The sequence below is a fragment of the Gigantopelta aegis genome, chromosome 8, assembly GCF_016097555.1.
Source record: "Gigantopelta aegis isolate Gae_Host chromosome 8, Gae_host_genome, whole genome shotgun sequence".
Lineage (NCBI taxonomy): Eukaryota > Metazoa > Mollusca > Gastropoda > Neomphalida > Peltospiridae > Gigantopelta > Gigantopelta aegis.
Genome location: NC_054706.1, coordinates 9,362,912 through 9,385,765, shown reverse-complemented (window position 1 = coordinate 9,385,765; position 22,854 = coordinate 9,362,912). Strand labels below are relative to the sequence as shown.

Here is a 22,854-nt window from a genome sequence, read left to right as displayed (position 1 = left end):
CTGCTGTGTACCACTTCTGACTTGTTCAATACATTGGTTGTAAAGGATAGCTGGATTATTTTGTATTTTTGGGTTTGAGGGTAATTAGGAATACCATTTCAAATTTTTATTTCAGATGTCAGACTAGCAGAGCAAACTGCAAGAAAATTCTGTTATGCTTGAGCTTTCTTAATATGTAACTTACTTGAAGGAACTTACTGTTTGGTGATTAGCCAATATTCAGTCAAATACTTTTGAAAAATTATAAATTAGATTACATGTAGTTATAATTCAGGTTTCATATGACAGCAAAAGCATAAGTTTTTATTTTTTGTATGAGACAGGTTTATAAGGCACAACATTTCATGTGATCTGACCTTTGTGTAATGTTTATGCAATTAAATTCAAACAAACTTCAGAAGATAAGTAATAATTTAAATCTCAGTAATAATAATACAATTTCGTTGCACATTTTAGGCAGATGATTTGGTTACAAATATGTAATTCAAGTAAACAATCAATTACCTAGGTAAAAGTCACATTAACAATTTCTGGTTACCTAATATTTTTTAAATATTGTCCCTTGGGTTTACCGAATACAATAATGAATGTTCATGAATACAATCAAATCTTTTTGTAAGTTCATGAATGGTATTATAATTATTCATGCAAACGATTACAAGTCTTAGTACGAATGCATTCATGAATACAATCAAATCTTTCTGTAAGTTCATGAATGGTATTATAATTATTCATGCAAAGAATTACAAGTCTTAGTATGAATGCATTCATGAATACAAGTTTTCAAAATATTTGTCATGTGGGGTATAAAAATATGCCTCAAGATGGTGGAAGGAAGAAAATGTTTTATTTAACGATGCACTCAACACATATTATTTATGGTTATATGGTATCGGACATATGGTTAAGGACCACACAGATATTGAGAGTGGAAACCCACTGTCGCCACTTCATGGGCTACTCTTTTCGTTTAGCAGAAAGCGCTCTTTTATATGCACCATCCCACAGACAGGATAGCACATACCACAGCCTTTGATATACCAGTCATGGTACACTGGTTGGAGCGAGAAATAGCTCAATGGGACCACCAACGGGGATCGATCCCAGACCAACTGCGCATCAAATGAACACTTTACTACTGGACATCCCACCCTTGAGATGGTATAAAGTTTTGTACCACTAGTGGTTCAATAAATACTGAACATTATGAGACAAAGATGTATGAAAAAGTTACTCATTATTCTGACCACTTTATAAAAGTAACTTTGTGGGTTTTTTCTTGTTAAAATGTAACACTACATCTTACCAAGTTACTTACATGTAGGCCTATAAAACGTGTGCTTCCTAGAAAAATGTGCCTACCCTAACTCTTTTAAATGTATTATTTTACATTTTTATCTCGACTCTTTAATTATAAAATACATTTTTAAATTCAAACCAACATGTACCTTAATGTTTTTCGGCACATTCCTTGACACACACATTTTTTAAAGCCTTAATAACAAAATATATTTCTGTTCACAATCTCAACCTCTTACAAGTATGTCATGTAATTTCAGTGATGTCATACTGTAAATATATTTCTGTTCATAATCTCAACCTCTTACAAGTATGTCATGTAATTTCAGTGATGTCATACTGTAAACAGCTTAATTTCATAGACTGCTCTCACAGACACCAGATATCAAAGTTATTAAACATACTTTCTCCACGCTTGATGGATTGAAAAATAAAAACAATAACTGATAAATGATGCAGGTTATTAGCGTAATCCTGATCCTTGAATGGATATAGGCATGCTTAGGGGGTCCAGGGGCATATTGAAAAAAAAAAAGTCACCTGTGGGGGGGGGGGGTGTGTGTCAACCGAGCCCCCCCCCTGACCCCCCCATTGGCTACAGGCCTGCGCATCAGGAGGAACAAGAAACATACCAGTCTCTGTGGTGTCGTGGTTAAGGCTGGTAGGTACAGGGTTTGCAACCCAGTATCAGCTCCCAGTATTGGCTCCCACCCAGAGCAAGTTTTAACAACTACACTACACCCTCTTCTCTCTCACCAACAGCTAACCCACTATTTTGGACATATAACCTAGATATCTGAGGTGTGTGCCCATGGCAGCCTGCTTGAACCTTAATTGGATATCAACACAAAAATAAGTTAAAATTGATGAACGAGCAAGAAAAATTGTTATCTAATCTAATCTATATGAACTGAACTATTATGTTTGATAGAGGAAAAACATATCTCCATATTAACAACACAGGGTAGTGTTTGAGAGTATATTTAATTAAAAATTTATGAAACAATTCTGATTATTCATCAACACGTGTTACTAGCACTGAAATTAAAATACAACTGTATGTTACTTTGTAAGAAAAATACACTAACAGAAATACTGCTAAACAGAAATGGATACAATTTACATTATGAACAGAAAAAAAAAAAGCCTAACAATAATTTTTTAAAAACAACAGACAGTAAAATAATTATTTAAGAAATTTTTCTAATGTAGTAGAATGATACACCAGACATTTATGCAGGAATTTGTGCGGGGGGGGGGGGGGGGGGGTTGTCTAGACTGTGGCAAGCAAAGTGTTTAGGAGGGGGGTCTGGTAATTCTACCCCACAAAATACATTAAAAAAAGAAAAATGTTTTAAAGCTAGGAAGTGTGTGTGTGTGTGTGTGGGGGGGGGGGGGGGATGTCGCCTCCCAAAACCCACTTCTGCACATTGTATATGTTACTGGTAATTAATATTGGTTACCTATAACACTGAACCCAAATGTGCATGTACCTGGCAAACACTATGATTTGTCTGTGTTCACTGGATTAGGTGGTTGTAATATTTGATAACTGTCAACATGATCCTATAGTTGTATTAATCATCCTGACTTGATGATACAGCATCTGAAGTGCACGAACTACCAGCTCAGTATCACTATGTGGGACTGACAATGGATATTGCTACAAATCTTGCTTCTAATTATTTCAGTTTTGTCTTTTATTAACGACATACTTAACATCAATCAAGTTCATAAAGTTCATAGAAGTGTAACATTGCAGAACATAAAAAAATTATTATGCTTAACAACGCATTTCTTTCATTAAAACTTTAAATTGTGAATGACCAGCTATAACAGTTATTTTTACAATTTTGAACACCATTTACATTTATTACTCAGAATTAAATTGTTGGCATTATTTGTTTGCTAAACGTATTAAATATAGGTCTACAATTGCTATATTATCAGTCATAACTTTAAGTTGCGTGTTAAAACAATTTTATTACCATAGTTCAATCACGGTGGCAAGCATGTAGCTACGACAGTACCGATAATAGGTGTCGGTCCTACACAGTGAGTATGATGACAGTTTCATTAAGACAGTGGCTTCCATCCATTTATCCAACTTCCATTCATCCACCCATTTACTGCATTTTTTATGTTTCATGATTATATGTGGTTTCTAATTTTCAATTTATTGCATCCGTCTTACACTGTACAATATTACATTGCTAACAACATACATCTAATCACACACAGCCACACAGGTACATCTTATGAAAACATTTCTTCAGCAGAATTTGAAGCAGCTCATCTTTAAAAAAAATCGCAGATTTTTTTTAGGTCATATAACAGCATTCCCGGCAAGATGCTAGCTGAGCACTATAATGCTGAATCTCTCTGGCATGGTCTGCAAAGTAGGTCATTCACAATTCTCAGAGGGAAGGACATGCCTGCAATATAGATAATAGTCCATAAATAATGGCAGCACTTCCTCAGGGCTTCTAGAATTTTTATAAGATCCACTAGCCATGGGACCAGTGATTTTAAAAATTTACTAGCCATGATTAAAAATTCAATAGCCCTAACTTATTTTAAGTTAATATAATTTTACTAAATAATAGTAATAATCAGAAATGTTACCCAACAGGGGAGATATAGTTTAAAAACACTAACATTAGGGGGTTGGGGTGGGAGCAGGATATTCATATTTACAAATTCGACTTAGCTGCAACATTTGACTTCTTTTTTCCCCCACTAGCCATCAGGCATGGCAATAATAGTTATTTATTAGCCCAACATTGAATATCACTAGCCATGGGAGTGGGGCTACCATAATCTAGAAGCCCCAACTTCCTGCTCCTTGGCACATGTGCCCATAACACCAGTGTCCTACCAGTATCCTTGACACCAGGGCCCATGACACCAGTGTCCTACCAGTATCCTTGACACCAGGGCCCACGACACCGGTGTCCTACCAGTATCCTTGACACCAGGGCCCACGACACCGGTGTCCTACCAGTATCCTTGACACCAGGGCCCACGACACCGGTGTCCTACCAGTATCCTTGACACCAGGGCCCACGACACCGGTGTCCTACCAGTATCCTTGACACCAGGGCCCACGACACCGGTGTCCTACCAGTATCCTTGACACCAGGGCCCACGACACCGGTGTCCTACCAGTATCCTTGACACCAGGGCCCACGACACCGGTGTCCTACCAGTATCCTTGACACCAGGGCCCACGACACCGGTGTCCTACCAGTATCCTTGACACCAGGGCCCACGACACCGGTGTCCTACCAGTATCCTTGACACCAGGGCCCATGCTTATAAAATGTTTTAGAGTTCAGACTCAATCTCTAATGAAGTCACATGCAGACAAGTTGTATGGCGTTGCCATGACGTTCACATATCAGACTATATTACAGCCTCGACTCTAAACATTTTATAAGCACCAGGCCAGTTCCCGCATAAACTTACAAGTGATATGCATGGCTATCTGTACACATTCAGTACTTTGATTGACAGCCAATAGTCCAGAGATCGGCAGCATGAGAGTTTATCTGCTGTCAATGAAAAATTGACGTGTGCAGAACACTATGCATGCACCAATTGTAAGTTTATGTGATAGCCGTCTTGTACCAATCTTTGCAAGCCAAGATACCCTTGTTTGGCTCTGTGAGACGTGGGGTCTAAAATGTGTGCACTTATATAAATTTATATCCTATAACTTACCCATGATATCCATGTCATAAACCCATGTGATAATTCAGTTTATTAACCCGGTTAATAATGGTATGCAAATTTAAAGGTATATGCAAATGTTCAAGGTCTCTTGGTAATAATGTGTTGCTGTGAATGAGTCATTTGTTTACAAGCCATCAAGATCTGTATACCTGAATGTAATGTTTTTGTAAGATTTAGTTAGTGTGTGACGTCAAAAGTAGTTTGTGCTAATTGTGATGATGACATATTACCGATGGAATCAACTTTAGTACTGTAATTTACTAAATATCGAATGAAAATGTTATTTTATAAGTGTTATAGGATAAATAAAATTTGCTACTCATGTTTTTTAGTATGTAAAAGATCAACCATGTCTAGTTAGTTGGTATTTGTCTCGTCAGAGCCTCGACAAATTACGTCCTTCAGTCTAGATTAAACTTCTATAAGCATACGACCAGACATACATTATCTGTTTCTAATAGCACACAAAAATTTCAAAAGAAGAACAAAGTTAAATGTACAGTGTGTTTTTCTGTTCAATGTCACAGTCAAAGCTTTTCTTTCTCTAGTTGAAGTTAACGTTTTTTAAATTTGTTGGTGGCCAATAGGATGTCAAAGTATAGTAAGACAGGACAGCACATATCACTAGATATGAAATGCTAGCTGTCGAGCACTGCAGGAAAACCCAGTGAGATTACTAAAAGGAATTGATTCTACAAACCTCTTGCACTTCAGATAATCAGTTCTACCATGAAATGATCTGCCAGTAACAATTAACCATTAACCCTTGCCCTGTATAAACAACACAGCAGAGTTTCTGCCAGAGGGTAAAACGGATATGGCGCCATACCCAATTTGTTTTGCAGATTTTTGTTTTCAAGTTAACCTTTTGATAAAATTAATTACTCTTATCATTACTGTATGAGTTTCTTAACCCTAAAAACATTGATATACTGTACAGTAATAGAACAAAAAATGCACTTGTTTGAAAGTACATACCAGTTCTCTCTCGACAATCTTCACATGACTTCTTATAGCTTTGTTCAGAGTCTGTACGTACAGCAACCGGTCAAGACACTCTCTGCCATACTGTCGGACGAGGAACTTTATGCACAAATCATAGCGGTTTTTCGTCAAGTTCAAACGTCGCAGCCGCTTCTTGCCCAAAGACCCTGTGAATGTTGTCAACAGAGTCTTCCTCTGATTCTGCACTCTCTTGATCTCTTTGTTCAACTCCATCACACGCGCAGTATTGTTCTGACTGACACATAGGAACTTCTCCTTAAACATCTTCTGAAGGCTGATTTTCATGTTCAGAAGACGCTGGTACGGTTTTCTGGATATTGGTACGAGAAGGAGCAAGAAACATCCTTCTTCCGTATACAGCTTTGTTGTCTCACTGGGAAACAAGATGTCATTAGGGACCTTCTGGTGAGATCTTCCGATGTAAACCTGACTACGAAGAGCTTCGAGAAGATCATGTTCCACTTCGGTCAGAGCTTCCCTTTCTTTGACGTTAGACCCAACTACAGAATCCTCAGAAACGTTTTCACTGTATTTTGTATTGTTTGAATATGAACCAGTGCTAGAATTATACATCAGATTTTGTAGGTTTTGTTCTGTATTCATTCTGTCAACAGATTGAAACCCTCCAAAAGGATTGGCAGACGTCTGATGGATTTCATGATACAGATTATATGTCATTTGATCTACATTTTGGAACATATGGTCTCTGTTGAATACAGAGGTTGCAGTAGGCATTGTGTTCAGCTGTACCGAGTTACTCAGAGGATTTGAAATCCGTGACTGATACAAACTGTTTTTAACCATTGGCTGAATATGACATGGCGTCATGTAACTGTCATGCATTGAAGCCAACTCCGTATCTCCCATGGGTTTCTCAACTACAGAGCACTTCTTGAGACACTCCTGGACAAGCTGAAGCTCAAGCAGTATTTTATCTTTGGTAAAATCTTCCAGCTTTATTTCTTCGACACTTTTTGGTGAATCAGGAAGGGAGAGATCAGACATGGGAGAATCAACAGAGTTGTTTTCGTCATTCTTCATCTTGTTCTTTTCCACACTGTGGTGTGAAGCAATAACTTTGGCCTTGTGAATGATCCTTTTCCTCTTACTTCTAGGTTGACTGTTGATGTCCAGATTCAGTGACCAAGGGAGCTTCTTCTGAAGTTTTGATGGATCACCTATGTTCAATCTTTCCTTCATGAACTGTCCTAGAGTTAGGGTCTCTTTACCACTCTGAACATAATTTGCTCCCTTCGGTGTTGCCTGGTTCGACTCCTGAAAACCATCTTCGTGTGAAGCAAACTTCAGTTTGTTTATGCCAGAGAGTGTACCCCTGAAACTGGAAATTCTTTCTGACAGTGTCCTATTTGACTCCTGATTAACATCTTCACAAGCTAACTTCAATTTATTTGTGTCGAAGTATTTACCTTTTGAACTAGTTCTTTTTGAGAAATCATGCTTATTGGTCTCCTTGAAGGAATCTTCCCAATACCTTTGATGCAACCTTTTTGTATCAAACAGTTTATTTTTTGAACTGGAGAATTCTAAGATAAATTTTGACCTTTCTGATCTCTGTTTATTCGTCTCTTGGGAAACATTTTCCCATGAAATAGGCTGCAACTTCATTGTCTCAGCTCGTCTATGCGTTGAACTGCATGTTTCTAGAACATGTCTGGTTCTTTCTGATCTTTGCTTATGTATTTCTTTATCCTGAACATTCTCCAAAGAGATGGGCTTCCATTTCTTTGCTGGAGATTGATTACATAAACTATCATTCACGTCATCTTGGTAATCAATTATATGTCTTCTTGGTTTGGAAATTTGTGTATGTGACTTGTGTGGAATAAGCATTTCTGACCATTCACTGGCAACCTTTTTCGCTTGATAGATTCTTGATGCAGTATCCACAGTTGTTAAAGCTTCATGAATTTTTTTTGTTTTTCTGGGCATCTTTCTCCTCTTTCAACAAATGTATTTTTAAATTTTGTTTCTCTTTTTTGATTGTCCCAGTCCTGGGTGTCATCACTTTTTAACTCTCCTTCTTCTTCTGAATCAACTGTTGGTACTGAAGGATCATAAATATCTTCTTCACCAGGAGGAGTATTAGTGTCGGGCGTTTTTGAACCTTCACAGTCAGTGGCAGTACTCACAGGCAGTTGATTTAAAGCATTCAGAATGGTCATCCTTGCTACTGACAGATCTTTTATTGTTACCTTTGACAGCAAGTCCTGAGGCAAATGACAGGAGGAAGTAAATGATGAACTTACTGGTGCTATAATATTAAAATTATTACCTGCAGGTTCAGAATCTGATGAGGTATAACCTGCTTCTGTTTCTGTTTCTGGTGATGACAAGCCTTCTTTAACTGTATTAGTGACTTCAACGTCTAAAGAATATGATTTATATTTATTACCAACAGACTGTGAATAGACAGAAACATTTCTGCCATCGGTATCTACTTCTGTCTCTTTTGGACAATCTTCTGCATCAACACTACTGAAGATTTCTTTTTCAAATGTCCTATATTCTGCAGTACAGCTTTTGATGATTTCTTTTGATGATTTGTTACTTTCTGGATCATTGCTTTTAAATCCTTTTTCAAATTTCTTATGTTTGCTTCTGTTCTCATCCTTATTTTGAATGCGATAAGTTTCTGTTGTTTCAACTTCATCATTATGTTTTTGCCTCTTAGAAGAAACCTCACAGTTTGTTTCAAGCATATGACTAGATGGGGAATCGGTTGATTTTCTGTCTTTGCCAGCACACAACATATCCCCAAGAGATGTGTCCCGGCTAGAATGGACTAAAAAAGAACCACTATTTTTTTTATTTGACTGTTCTGAGTGTGACCCACTTATTGTACCCCCTCCTGAATCTTCTAGAGGAATGTGACGCAGGTTTGTCACCACCGGTCTTTTCCTCTTTGCCATAGGTGAGTCTATGGAACAATCAGAAGTTGATATGTCTCTCTTTCTACCATCGGAACTTATGGAGCTTGTTACTGAATCATCTGATTCACTACACGTTGGTGATCTGGACTGTTCTCGTTTAGGAGCAACAATATCAGCAAACCACTCGGTCAGATCTGAAGATTTGGTGGATGGCTTCTGTGTGTTTGGATAATAACCAGAATACTGAACAGCCTTTTGATCTTGTCTAACAAGCGGAGGATGTGCAACTGCAGACACTGGCCTGTAGTAATTTGGCTGAAATCCTCCAGGATACTGCAGCTGCACAAGAGGAGCAGCTGGTACACGCTGAGACAGAACAGTTGAAGGAACCTGTGGGTATGACACATAGTGACCCACAGGTGGGTAGCTCACTCTAGGAATCATCGGTGTCATCTGCCGGACACCAACTGATGGAAGTGCTGCAGATGATTGTCCACCAGGAGGACGAACATTTGTAACTGGACGAAACTGGGTTGGTATTCCAGGTGCAGTAAGATGATGGTATTGTGGAACCTGTGGTCGAAAAGCACCAACAGAAGCAGATGACACTACAGTAGGAACTGGAACTGATGATGCCAGCCTAGTTGTTGCTATATTCACATGATGGGAAAGATAGCTACTTGATTGTACAGGCTGTGTGTGAGTCAGAGAATGGACTGGGGGATAAGGTGCAGGCTGACTGGATACATATTCATGTGGATTCTGTGACACATATTTTACACTGCCTGAAACAGCTGCATTCTGAATTGCTGGTGTTTCTACATAAGGTGACACAGAAGGACATGACAATACAGGAACTTGCTGGTAGCCAGAAGCTTGACTACTCCATTCACTGGTTACAGTAGTAGGTATCAATTTGTCACTCTTCTGTTGTGTCCCTCGAGCTGCACCTAGTACAGGAATCGACTGTCCACTTGTGTCAGCCCGAGACTGAGCATACTGCATATGCCTCACATCAGAGGATCCGCTGCTGCCACCCCGAGACTGAGCGTATTCCACATGCCTCGCATCAGAGGACGTACTCACTTTTGCTGCAACCGGTTCAGTGTTTCTCCATATAATATCTTCAGATTTCGAAATACTGGACACAGTTTCAAGCTGTTTTGTCACTGGTAACCTTTTCACACTTGAAACACTGACTGGAGCTGAAGGTGTTTTAGATTTTACAGACTGTGTAGGTGAAGGTTGGCGCAGAACTGCCGATGAAGAACATGCTACACTTACATGCACATCTGCCTCGTGGATCTTTTCCTGAACACCTTTGCTAGGTAAGTATGTTTTTCCTAACGTGGAAATTCTCTGAATATTCGACACTGGATTCACTGGAACAGGTTCTAGATTCTTTTTGGTTTCTTTCTTTTTAAATTTGATCGACAATGTCTTTTTCTCAACGGTAGTTGGAATCTGAACTTGTGTGTGAGTTCCTATGACATCAATATCATCAGTGTCACTTGTTTTCACAATCATATTTTTCTTTTCGACTTCATTAGGCAGGGTCTTTTCATCTTTCACGGTATACGTTTCTACCTTTTTGCTTTCACCATCATAATGACCAGATTCATTGAGATATTTGATATCCATGTCCAGTTCTTTCTTAATACTGTCTTTTTTCTTTTTTGATAAAGAAGCTACATTATGCCAGAAAGTGCTGCTTTTTTCCTGCTGAACCACTTCACTGTTCAGTTCATTTCGACTAACCTCATTTTTGTCCGTTTCCTTTTTCACATCTTCGTCCTTGATAGCCGCATGCAGACATTTTGTTTCATAACTAATATCTGAAACAGTCAGATTGTTTGCCACATCAGACGTTTGTAATGTTTGCTTAGTATCAACAGCAACCAGTGTGGATGTAACATCCTTGTCAGCAACAACAAGTTTGGGTTTAACATCCTTTTCTGTTAAAACCAGTTTGGGTTTAACATCTTTATCTGTTGAAACCAGTTTGGGTTTAACATTTTTATCTGTTAAAACCAGTTTGAGTTTAACATCTTTATCTGTTGAAACCAGTTTGGGTTTAACATCATCAGCAACAACAAGCTTGGGTTTAATGTTATCATTCACAACCTGTTTGGACTTTATATCTGTATCAACAGTCAGTTTGGACTTAACATCATTGTCATCCAATGAACGACTAAGACATGTTTGGTGGGTTTCATTACGTTTTTCTGACTTTGTTATATCTTTGTTCATGCACTGTAAATCTGCTTTGAACTTCCTTGCAAGACAATTGGCATTTTGACATAAGGTACAGCTATTCTTTTCATCCAGTTTCGTTGTCTGAAAATACAAATGGAAAGAAGTGTATAGTAATAGTTGTTAGTATTTACAGTGTTACCTATCGATGAAGTCTATGAATTTAGTAACCTTTATAAAACCTTTCTACTTAAAACCAGTACATTTTATTCTGGACGACCCACTGTTATCAAATACGCTCACTTTTGGCCATATATGTACTTAGTAGAGTGGAGTTGTGCAAAACATTTTAGAAAAGCGCTCTTCAAGTTAAAGGGACATTCCTGAGTTTGCTGCAATGTTTAAGATGTTATCGACTAACAAAGAATTTTTAACGATTGTAATTACATAAATTTGCATAAAATATTAGTGGCTTCATATTGAACGTGTTTCTGATGGTTCTAATATTTGTAGTAGGTTAAATTTTATTTTATTATTTATTAAGTTTAATTTTAGAAATATTTTCTTAGTCGGAAACATCTTACAATGCAGCAAACTCAGGAATGTCCCTTTAAGAGATACTTTTGTCTAGCTGATGGGAACCCCATATTGCTTTGCCCTTAATCTTCTTTTTTCACTGCCACCCCAACAATGATTATTTTAGGCTAAAAACATTTTAAGATAGAGGCTCCAAAGTATGATGCACTACTTAAAAACAACAAACCCCATTCTGTGTGTCCCGCTTTATCTACAGAAACAGCTAATGACTAGAGCTGGGCGCTATACCATATATACCGTTCAGTATCATGTCAATACCGATTTACAAACCCCATTCTGTGTGATCTACTTTATCTACAGAAACAGCTAATGACTAGAGCTGGGCGGTATACCGCATATACCGTTCAGTATCATGTCAATACCGATTTACAAACCCCAGATCTGTGTGATCTACTTTATCTACAGAAACAGCTAATGACTAGAGCTGGGCGGTATACCGCATATACCGTTCAGTATTATGTCAATACCGATTTACAAACCCCATTCTGTGTGATCTACATGTACTTTATCTACAGAAACAGCTAATGACTAGAGCTGGGCGCTATACCGTATATACCGTTCAGTAACATGTCAATACCGATTTACAAACCCCATTCTGTGTGATCTACTTTATCTACAGAAACAGCTAATGACTAGAGCTGGGCGGTATACCGCATATACCGTTCAGTATCATGTCAATACCGATTTACAAACCCCATTCTGTGTGATCTACTTTATCTACAGAAACAGCTAATGACTAGAGCTGGGCGCTATACCGTATATACCATTCAGTATCATGTCAATACCGATTTACAAACCCCATTCTGTGTGATCTACTTTATCTACAGAAACAGCTAATGACTAGAGCTGGGAGCTATACCGTATATACCGTTCAGTATCATGTCAATACCGATTTACAAACCCCATTCTGTGTGATCTACTTTATCTACAGAAACAGCTAATGACTAGAGCTGGGCCAAAACATCTATTTAAACTTGAAAAATGGCAAAAACCCAGATATTTTCTAATAAAATAACAATTATTACAAGAAATGTATTCGCCAAATTCAAATAAATTGTGCCAACAGGTTTTAAAAATCACAGTTGATGAACTTGGTGAGTATCAATACCAATTTACCGTACCAAGCAAATTTTAAAATACAGAAATTTTGGTATTGAAAAATGTTATCCGCCATTTAGTAAAGCACTAACAATATATCTGACGAATGCAAAATAGGTGAAAAGAATAGAGACATGAGGGCCTTGTGTATGGAATTTAATTTTATTTAGATGAAATTAGTAGGTGAGACAACTCGGGCATACCGCTCCATATCGGTATTGTACCTATACCGAATACCATACCAATAACGAGGTAAATCACCCCAAAAATACTGATACTAATACCGAACCTAAAACTTTAATACCGCCCAGCTCTACTACTGACAACGATCCACTTCGCAACATACCTTTCTAAAATCAACAAGATAAACTTGTGGCCACTTTTCCTGCAGTTTCATTTGTTGCTTCTCAGATTTTTTACTTTTCCTGGACTCTGTAACACTGACAGAATCCTGTGAATTTCCACCCACTGCAGGCGTGAATGCAGACTGACGTCCAATAGTAGAGATGTCCGACGTATCTCTGGACTGTAACTGTCCAGCTTGTAAATGAGTTGTTTGGAAAACAGAATAGGACTTGCTTTCCTGAAGCCCAGCACTGCTGTTTACCTGCTGATCAGCAGCATAGCTGGTCAGGTAAGGTTCATCCTGCACTGGTGTCCCTTGCCTCGACAGACGATCAGATTCAGTGTCTTTAACTGTATCATCAGCTGCTTCAACAGAAGGTCCAAGTCCACAAGCAGAACTCTTGTCGAATCCTGTGCTGACAACATAAGGACTATCAATGGGAGTAAAGTGTTTGCTAGATGGGGATGTGGTAACTAACGTGTCTTTAACTAACAGATGAGATGTGAGAGGCTGATATCCACTTTGATGGATGATGGCCAGTGGTTCGTGAATAATGGCAGGAGCTGATGTGATGAGGCTGGAAACAACTGCTGGCGTAGGAGTATCCAGAGAAGTGAAAGACATGTGATCGTGCGGTCTCTCGTCTATCAAAGGAGTGGAAGATCTGTTTTCTCCATCCTGGTCATGCTCGTGGTGCATTTCGTCCTGTACAGGTGTGTTCTCGCCCGATCTGTCGTCAGGGACATCGGGGCTGTCTGTTCCATCAGGTATTGTCTCCTCAAACTGATGCGGCATATCGAAGCTAAAATCTGTATAATCTATTTCCATGTCAAAATCGTCCCGTGCAAAATGAGACCACTGTGACTGAAAGTAATCTGATCTGTCACGTGAGACATTAGAGTGATATGTTTCTACACTTGTCTTTGATTCCGCTTTCCCATCACTACTAAACTGGTCTTCAAAATTATCAAGATTTGGATGTTTCTCTGGTGTTTGTCCAAGAATATCTTTCTCGGTTGTCTCTTCACTTATGCTTGCAGAAACCACTGGTGACCGGTTTTTACCTGCTACATTCACAGATGGTTCAGGAGTGATAGCTCTAGCAATGTTCGGAGACACTTCAGATGTAGCATTTCCAGCAATGCTGGTAACGTTTATTGCACAACTCGTCTCCAGACTCTTCTCTGGTATAACCTTAGAATCATCTGTCTCTTGTGCTTCTTCAACTGTGTCAGGCATCACCATCTGGTTGGCTACTTCCTGCGATGACCACAGAGCAGCTAATGCTGCTACAGCTCCTGTCATGCTTCCAGGCTGTTCCTGTAATACTGTTGTTGTTGTTGTTGTTGTTGCTGTTACTGCTGTAGGTCCTGCTGATTTGTCCTGAGGTTTTGAAATGCCACTCACTTGTAGCTGAGGAAAATAAAAGTGCATATTAAAGGAAAATGGTATAACAACACTTCAGCATTCCAGATATTTGGTGTCTAACATGTAATTAATTTGAAATTTGGTCTGGAGTATGAGACAGGAAGTGAAATTTGGTCTGGAGTACGAGACAGGAAATGAAATTTGTTCTGGAGTACAATACAGGAAGCACATGCACTGTTACACACCTCAAACTAGTTTATGATCACTAAACAAATGCGTTATTAATTCATATCTTAGTTCGATCATACCGATACAGATAACTTTGCACAATTTAAAAATATATATTTTCTGATTTATTTTATTGCTTTTTTCATTTCACAAAGTATAACCACTGCAATTTCTAAATCATTGTTAATTGCTGTGCTTAATTGCAAGGGATGCATATTTATTTGAGAAATAGGACACATACAATGTATCTCACGAAAGTCTTAGCACCATACTACAAACTAGAAACTTGTAACAAAATCCTTTGTTCCCTATTTTTCTTACCGTTGCATAATATGGATTATATTTCAAATCAGTAAACATTTATCTTTATGTCTTTATGTCTTGCTCTTTCAAACAATAATTTCTTCTCTATTTTCTTAAGACTAAATCATTCAGAATAACCCATTAACAGCTGTATCGTTATAAGCCTAACCTCTGAATAAATAACCCATTAACTGCTGTATCGTTATAAGCCTGACCTCTAAATTAATAACCCATTAACTGCTGTATCACTATAAGCCTAACCTCTGAATAAATAACCCATTAACTGCCATATCGTTATAAGCCTAGCCTCTGAATAAATAACCCTAGCCTCTGAATAACCCATTAATATCACCCACCTCTGAATAAAACTGCTGTAAGCCGTGAATATTAAGCCTAACCTCTGAATGAATAACCCATTAACTGCTGTATCGTTATAAGCCTAACCTCTGAATGAATAACCCATTAATTGCCGTATCATTATAAGCCTAACCGCTGAACGAAAAGAAGAAGATATCTTAAGGCTGAAACATTTATTCTGACTTTTGGAATGACTCAGCTCTAAAACGGACCTGAGTTTGTTTTTTTGTTTTGTTTAATGACAACACTAGAGCACAATGATTATTAATCATTGGCTATTTGATGTCAACCATTTAGTAATTTTGACATTTAATCTTGGAGAGGAAACCCTGATAAACAATGATTCTGTAAGAGGTTAAAAGTTTGTTTTGTTTAATGACACCACTAGAGCACATTGTTTTATTAATCATCAGCTATTGGATGTCAAATATTTGGAAATCCTGCTACATTTTTCCACTAGTAGCAAGGGATCTTTTATATGCAGCATCCCACAGACAGGATAGCACATACCTTGGCCTTTGATATACCAATCATGGTACACTGGTTGGAATGAAAAATAGCCCAATGGGCCCACTGGCGGGGATTGATCCTAAACCAATCATGCATCAAGCAAGCGCTTTACCATTGGGCTACATCCCGCTCCAAAACGGACCTTAACCTTGTGAGTACTGCAGGTGAGATATCTCGCCCGACGTCACGGCAGTCGACATACTGTACACTGTATACAGTGCATTCCCCAATTCATACTTCCCGCCGTTTTGCACACGACACTCACCGGAAAAGGAAATATAATAAAAGAAAAAATATTTTTTTTCAAAATGGTGGCTTTTGTTTAGATTTTTTCAATTGAAAATACCTTGAAATTTTGAGTTCAAAAAGTGGTTTTCGGCAAGTATTTTCGCTTGACAACAATGGCGGCATGTCGTGGTCATTTTCAGGGATCGATAGCTGATTGTGACAGCTAATTTGATAATAAATTTGATCGTTTTACCAACAACGAAAATTACCAAATATTGCAATATGAATCGTAGTTTGAGTTTTAAAAAAAATTCTGGTCAGAAAACTAGTTATCGGGAATAATGGACATAAATACTGGACAGCTGGCCACAAATGCCTAATTTTAATCACCATTAGCTGATCTAAAAATAATTAAAATTACAAAAAAAACCCACGAAAATAATACTTACCGATTTATATATTAACTTTATTTCATGTATTTGTAAAACAATTAAGTGAATATATGTGAGTAAAAATTATAAACTTGTACCCACTCAACGTGGATTTTGTTAAAAATTAATCCAGTAGTCTAAAGGTTAAATATACTCACTTGTTCTGTGACAGATAGTTGTTGAGTTATTTCACTACCACCAGAATCAGATTTCCCTGCATCATAAGTCAGGGAAATGGAGTCTTTTTCAACGACAGCAGCCTTTGACTGCTCGATCTCTTCGAATACTGCACTTAGGTTCTTTCCTTTCACTTCTGTTGATGCTGCTAAAAGTTTTCTTGGTGTGTAGTCTGCTTCTTTGCTGAGTTGTCCCCCTTGAATTACAAGTTTAGGAGCCACCCAGATTCCAAAATCTGGCATTATGTTGCTTGGGGAATCCAACCTCCTTTCTTCAGGTGTTGTCTGAGATGGGTAACTATGGTCAAAAGAAAAAGAGCAAACACTCATAAATGATTGAATATATTTTTAGACTAAGATTACAACAATAAAATTAATAACACAAAATAAACCGATGTTTAAAAAAAAGGAAGAAAGGAAGGAAATGTTTTATTTAACGATGCACTCAACACATTTTATTTATGGTTATATGGCGTCGGACATATGGTTAAGGACCACACAGATATTGAGGGAGGAAACCTGCTGTCGCCACTTCATGGGCTACTCTTTTCGATTAGCAGCAAGGGATCTTTTATATGCACCATCCCATAGACAGGATAACACATACCATGGCCTTTGATGTACCAGTCATGGTGCACTGGCTGGAGCGAGAAATAGCCCAATGGGCCCACCGACGGGGATCGATCCCAAACTGACCGCGCATCAAGAGAGCACTTTACCACTGGGCTACGTGGCTGTGCTAGTACCAGTCTGGTTGGAGAACGTTTACAGTCTATCTGTAAATGTGCTATTATATGTTCTGCGACACAAATGTAAAGAAAAAAGAACTCTTAAGATAGACTTTATATTTTTCAAACATTTAAAAACATTTAATAAAAAAAAAAGTTAATTCTTAATTTCCAAAATATCTGTGCATTAGTTTCAGAAGGGCACCCCACAGAATCATTGTACCAAGTTTCAGAACAATTAAACCAAAACTGTAGAAGAAGATAAGACTTCAAAGGAAAATTGAAAGACGGACAGACAAATGGACAGAAGGATAGACAGACGGATGAACAGATAAATCTGTATTAAAAATGCTCCACTGACAAAAGTAATAATGGAGCTAAAAACAATTTAAAAAATCCCTACTTTTTTTTTTCAGTTTTCATTTTATCGAACATAATGTATGTGATTTTACTTGAACAATCTTACTGTTACTGTGTTGGCAATATTTACTTACTTGCTTACTAATGAACTGACCCATCCCAAACAACAATTACACCCAGACTGCTATCAAGGCAATGTCCCACCCTCAACTCTGAAGATTATACACTGGTTTTTCAGGAGAATAAGAACAATAATATGTACAATTTCTATGACATGTACTTCTTAATATTTTCTCTGCTCACTGTTTCAATACTATTAAATCCTACCTAAAATGCTCTGTATATGTACCAATCTTAGCAACCTATCCAACAGTTTTCTGCATTGATTTTAAACACTTCAATAGCCAATCTCATTTTTGTGCTGGGGTGTCATTAAATTTATTAATGTTTTTAAATGGCAAATACTAGTACTTTAGGTATATTAAGGACAATTTCGTAAGGATTGTGGAAAAGAATAATTGTACTAAGAGACCAGCAACTTAGATATTTACCCCTTTTTGTCATCAGTTTCCAAACTGGCTGTTCCTCCTTTTCCAAAACTCTGGTCTGTATGCGTTTCCATTCGGGTGTAACCAGAATCCTGGAGTCCACGTTCAGACCTGCTTGAACTCCCGCTTCGGCTGTCTCTAGACTCTTCAGAACTGTGTGAGCCTGGTTTCCACAGACAACGCATATCGACATCGCCATAAGCATTAACATCTGGTTCATATCTTGTCCACGAGTTACGTCTTCTTGGACTTCTCGGGCTTCTCGGACTTCGGGGTCTCCTTGGACTTCGCTGTCTGGGGTATCTCGCCTGATCAGCTTTATCGCTTCTTGCATTCACTTTCCATCCAGCATGACCTGATTGTTGGCTGAGGTCATGTCTTGGACTGACTGAACGTGGGATGTATGTACTGTTTTCTGACTGGCTATAAGCTTCTTCATACCCCATGTGGTACGTTGGCGTTGGTTTTGATCGATGTCCCATTCTTTGTGCATCCGATTCATCATATTCATTTTGTCTGTACTGAAGAGATGCCTCTCTCTGCAACCGCATGTCGACATCGTAGTCAGGACAAGCGAGCGTGCCTGGTTTGGATGAGACAGGAGACAGCTGGATGTGAGAAGAAGTCCCTGAAGACGGCAAAGGAAATTTGTACTTCTGAAGAACATCTTGTATGTTACCTATAGCCTGCAGTTTGCTGACTAGGTCCTGCACTGAAACTGGTGGCTGTTGATCGGTAACTGCTTCGCCTGTGAATCCTGAGGTTCTGTAAACATCCTGTGAACTGATCATAGGTCGAGTTGTGCTGCCTATGTCATCACTTTGCATACCACCATCTGAAATTGTCTTCATGCTTTGTTCAACATCAGAAACATCAGACTCACTAAGAGGAGAGAACATGGATTTATATGAACCTACTGGTGAAGAATACAATGCCTGCTTAGATGGAGAATACACGGGCTGACCTATACTACACGATGTATGACTTGCCTTAGATGGAGAATACACAGGCTGACCTATGCTACATGATGTATGACTTGCCTTAGATGGAGAATCAAAATAGGTGTATCCAGTTTGTCTGGGAGAATCGAAAGAAGACAGACCTCTAAATCTACTCTGTGATGTGTCAGGTACAGCGCCTTCAGAAGTAGCATTATTGTTCATCACAGCAGATGTGGTGTAATCGGCAATCCCATCATCCTTCACAGCAGATGTGGAATAACTAACAATAGCCTCTTGTGCTGGATTTGAAGTCAAAGAACTTTTCAACTTGTCTTCTGCATTTGCAGAAATTTCGGTAGATTCTTTGTCAGATAGCTTAGAGGTATTTCCAATTTCATTGTCTGCATTTGGAAGTTCTGCACTCTTTGTTTCAACATTATGACTATCAGATAGCAACTCAGATTTAGGTTCTGATATGGAATCCGTGACAACCTTTGAGTCCCCATCAGATTTAGAATCCGAGACCGGACTTGTTTTCGATGAAGCCACAGAACTCACTTGTGTCTTCTTTGCTATGGAGACTCTGCTGGAATAATCTTTTAAGGATATCTTCTTTTTACCTGACCGTGTTGTTACAGGCAAAGAAGCTGTACTAGTGTCTGATTTCTCATTATGACTTGTATCTACTCGCGTCTGAATGGAATCTTTGGCATCAACCATTGGACCAGCATGTGACGGTGAAACTCCTTGCTGTTTATCCTGATTAGATGGCACTCCAGTATGCTTGTTTTCATTTAAAGCTTCAATGCTTTCATTTAAATCCTTAATGTCTGCTTCAGTACTTAAACCAGCAACTTCTGGAACCTTCTGTTTGAGATTTGGATCAGGCATCATAACTGCCACTTTATCTATCCGTGGATCCACTCTCTTACCTAGCTGAGCACTGTTCTGGCCAGACACAGCACCAGACTCAGGAGTTGCTGATGGTTTGAAGTTAAAATCAGATGAGACGGGTTCAATAAAAGTACTATAATTAACAGATGAGTCAGTCTCAGTGTAAATTTGTGCCTGACCATGCTCAGGAGGTTTCCCCCACAATTCATTAACCGTTTTGATCATGGTCTGGATTTCAGGACTTAAAATCTTTGCTTCTGGCACAGGAATGTCCACTGCATCTGCTGAAGTTTGACCATGTTCTGAATTCTGTTGATTGTCAATGCTCCTTCGCCTAGCTGCTTCAGGATCTTCTCTCCATGTTGGTGGCACATTTAGTGTCATCACAGGCACCCCTGATATCAGACTCTGAGGAAAGACTGTAGCCTTGTAAGGGAACATGATGCCGGCAGTAATGCTTTGTTCATCAACATTTTCTCTTCTGGCATCAATTCTAGGAGGATACTGACATTCGATGCTTGTTCTCCTACCCTCAGCAGCTGGGTAATAGAGATGGTCAGTTCTAAATCCTTCAGGCTCATTCCTTGGATCTGCAGCACTGCTCTCTCTTGACCTTCTTGACATTCTTACACTCCAAGATGGAGGAGGGGCAGGTTCTGTCTCCATACGCCAGGATTCAGCACTTCGGTCATAGGAGGATCTAGGCCTTGAGGTAGATTTAGATACAGACTGATTTTTCTTGAAATCCACCAAGGCATATGGCAAACAATGGCGTGGCCTTTCTGATGGCAAGGCTTCATCAGTGTATTCAAACAGATAGACCTACAATTAGAATGAAACTTAGTAAATACAACATTCTGTTTCACCTTCAGAAGAGAATATCAAATACAAATGTATTTAATCAGATAAAAATCAACCTCCACTAAGGGAATTCGAACCACAGACTCTCACTATGGAGTCCAGCGCTCTATCAACTGAGCTAATAGGAAAATTCCCACTAGCTACTACCAGCAGGAGCCCTTTATACCAAGACTACTACATACTCCCCCCTCAAGTGAAGCTATGTCCCGGAGCTGTGGGCCACTAGCTACTACCAGCAGGAGCCCTTTATACCAACACTACTACATACTCCCCACTCAAGTGAAGCTACGTCCCAGAGCTGTGGGCCACTAGCTACTGCCAGTAGGAGCACTTTATACTAAACTACTACATACTCCCCCCTCAAGTGAAGCTACATCCCAGAGCTGAGGGCCATTATGCTACTGCCAGTAGGAGCACTTTATATCAACACTACTACATACTCCCCCCTCAAGTGAAGCTACGTCCCGGAGCTGAGGGCCATGGGCAGTTGAACTGTTATGGGTTCTGACTGGGTTATAATTGTATTCTTGTGTTAAGAACACACCCAGTCCCTTCGTCGGCTCCAAATGTAACAGATAAAAATCAACCTCCACTAAGTGGATTCGAACCAGAGACTCTCACTACGAGAGTCCACCGCTCTACCAACTGAGCTAACAGGGAAATTCCCACTAGCTACTGCCAGTAGGAGCACTTAATACCAACATGCACTGCTACACAAACAACCTCAAGATGTGAACTGTCATTCAAAAGAAGGTAACAGGAGGAAGTCAATGAAACATAGTCCCCATATTCAGGGGCATAGCATGGTCTCGACCTGGGTGTGTATGTTCAAATATGAACCTAGCCAACCCTTTTGTCTACATTTTGTCTGGACACCTATATGAATAGCATAACATTGCCCTGTAAAAAAAAAAAGTTTTATTCTTAGCATGGGGGTGGGGTGTTTAATCTAAAATCCATGAACTCCCCAGCCTAAGCCCTTGACAGTTAAAAAGTTGAAAGGAAATTGACAACATAATTATGTAATTTATAAGTGGGGTGCTTTCTGGGCTCACACTGGAACAAATTTTGGTTTAGCCAATTTTCAGCAATGTAGAGTATTTCCTTGAAAATCATTAAAATATGGTTAATTTGAAGAATATTTTATTAGCCAGTCTAAATTTGGTAGCTATTTTGTATAAAAGTTAGCAATTGGCCAATTTGGCAATACACAGGGTGATCCCTGGCTTTTAACATTACATAGGGGAAGGGGTATAAAAATGACAAATTCTCTGTTACGTAATTGTTAAATGGCCCAAAAAGTCACATCCCTGCTACCTATCCATCATGCTGTAGAGATAATAAGAACACGACTAACCTGGGATCGCAGCATCTGTGTTGTAGGTGTGTCAGTGGGCTGTGCAACAGTTGCAGATATGTGGGAGTCGAAGTTAGGAGTTGGTTCCACAATGCTATCCATACTCGCCACTGGCATTGACTTGCATCTACCCAGTGTGACCTGAAAAACAAAATAAAAACAGATAATAAACTAGTAAACTCACTTACCATCTCTTTGGCTTTCGCATGGATTCAGTTTTTATGCCACATGGCTCAGACTTTTGAATACATTTTTCACATTTAAAATAAACTTAGAAAAGCAAAAGCAAACCTTTCTTAAAAATTTTGTAAAGCTGCTGACTCTGGTTAGGGGCCCCATAAAGTACATACACCCAGACAAAGTGGAGGGGAGTTATTATTATCCATGTGGGCTCAAATAT

The 22,854-nt window shown here is 38.8% G+C and overlaps 2 protein-coding genes across 2 annotated transcripts in view; both read right to left on the bottom strand.

Moving 5' to 3' along the window:
* Nucleotides 1-1,025: 1,025 nt before the first annotated feature.
* Nucleotides 1,026-7,890, bottom strand: LOC121378447. The gene is made up of 2 exons (XM_041506621.1): nucleotides 6,013-7,890; nucleotides 1,026-3,734 (listed from the first exon to the last, which is right to left on the bottom strand). Exons 1-2 carry the CDS (start codon nucleotides 7,888-7,890, stop codon nucleotides 3,717-3,719), a joined length of 1,896 nt encoding a protein of 631 aa, XP_041362555.1. The 3' UTR covers nucleotides 1,026-3,716.
* A 13-nt stretch (nucleotides 7,891-7,903) lies between these two features.
* The window catches only part of LOC121378446, a 50,844-nt gene continuing 35,893 nt past the window's right edge, over nucleotides 7,904-22,854 (bottom strand). The window contains exons 6-10 of the mRNA XM_041506619.1: nucleotides 22,455-22,595; nucleotides 18,405-21,058; nucleotides 16,748-17,063; nucleotides 13,165-14,577; nucleotides 7,904-11,267 (exon numbers count right to left, since the gene is read on the bottom strand). Coding sequence (XP_041362553.1) covers nucleotides 7,953-11,267; nucleotides 13,165-14,577; nucleotides 16,748-17,063; nucleotides 18,405-21,058; nucleotides 22,455-22,595 — 7,839 coding nt within the window. The 3' untranslated portion in view covers nucleotides 7,904-7,952. The remainder of the gene's footprint in view (nucleotides 11,268-13,164; nucleotides 14,578-16,747; nucleotides 17,064-18,404; nucleotides 21,059-22,454; nucleotides 22,596-22,854) is intronic.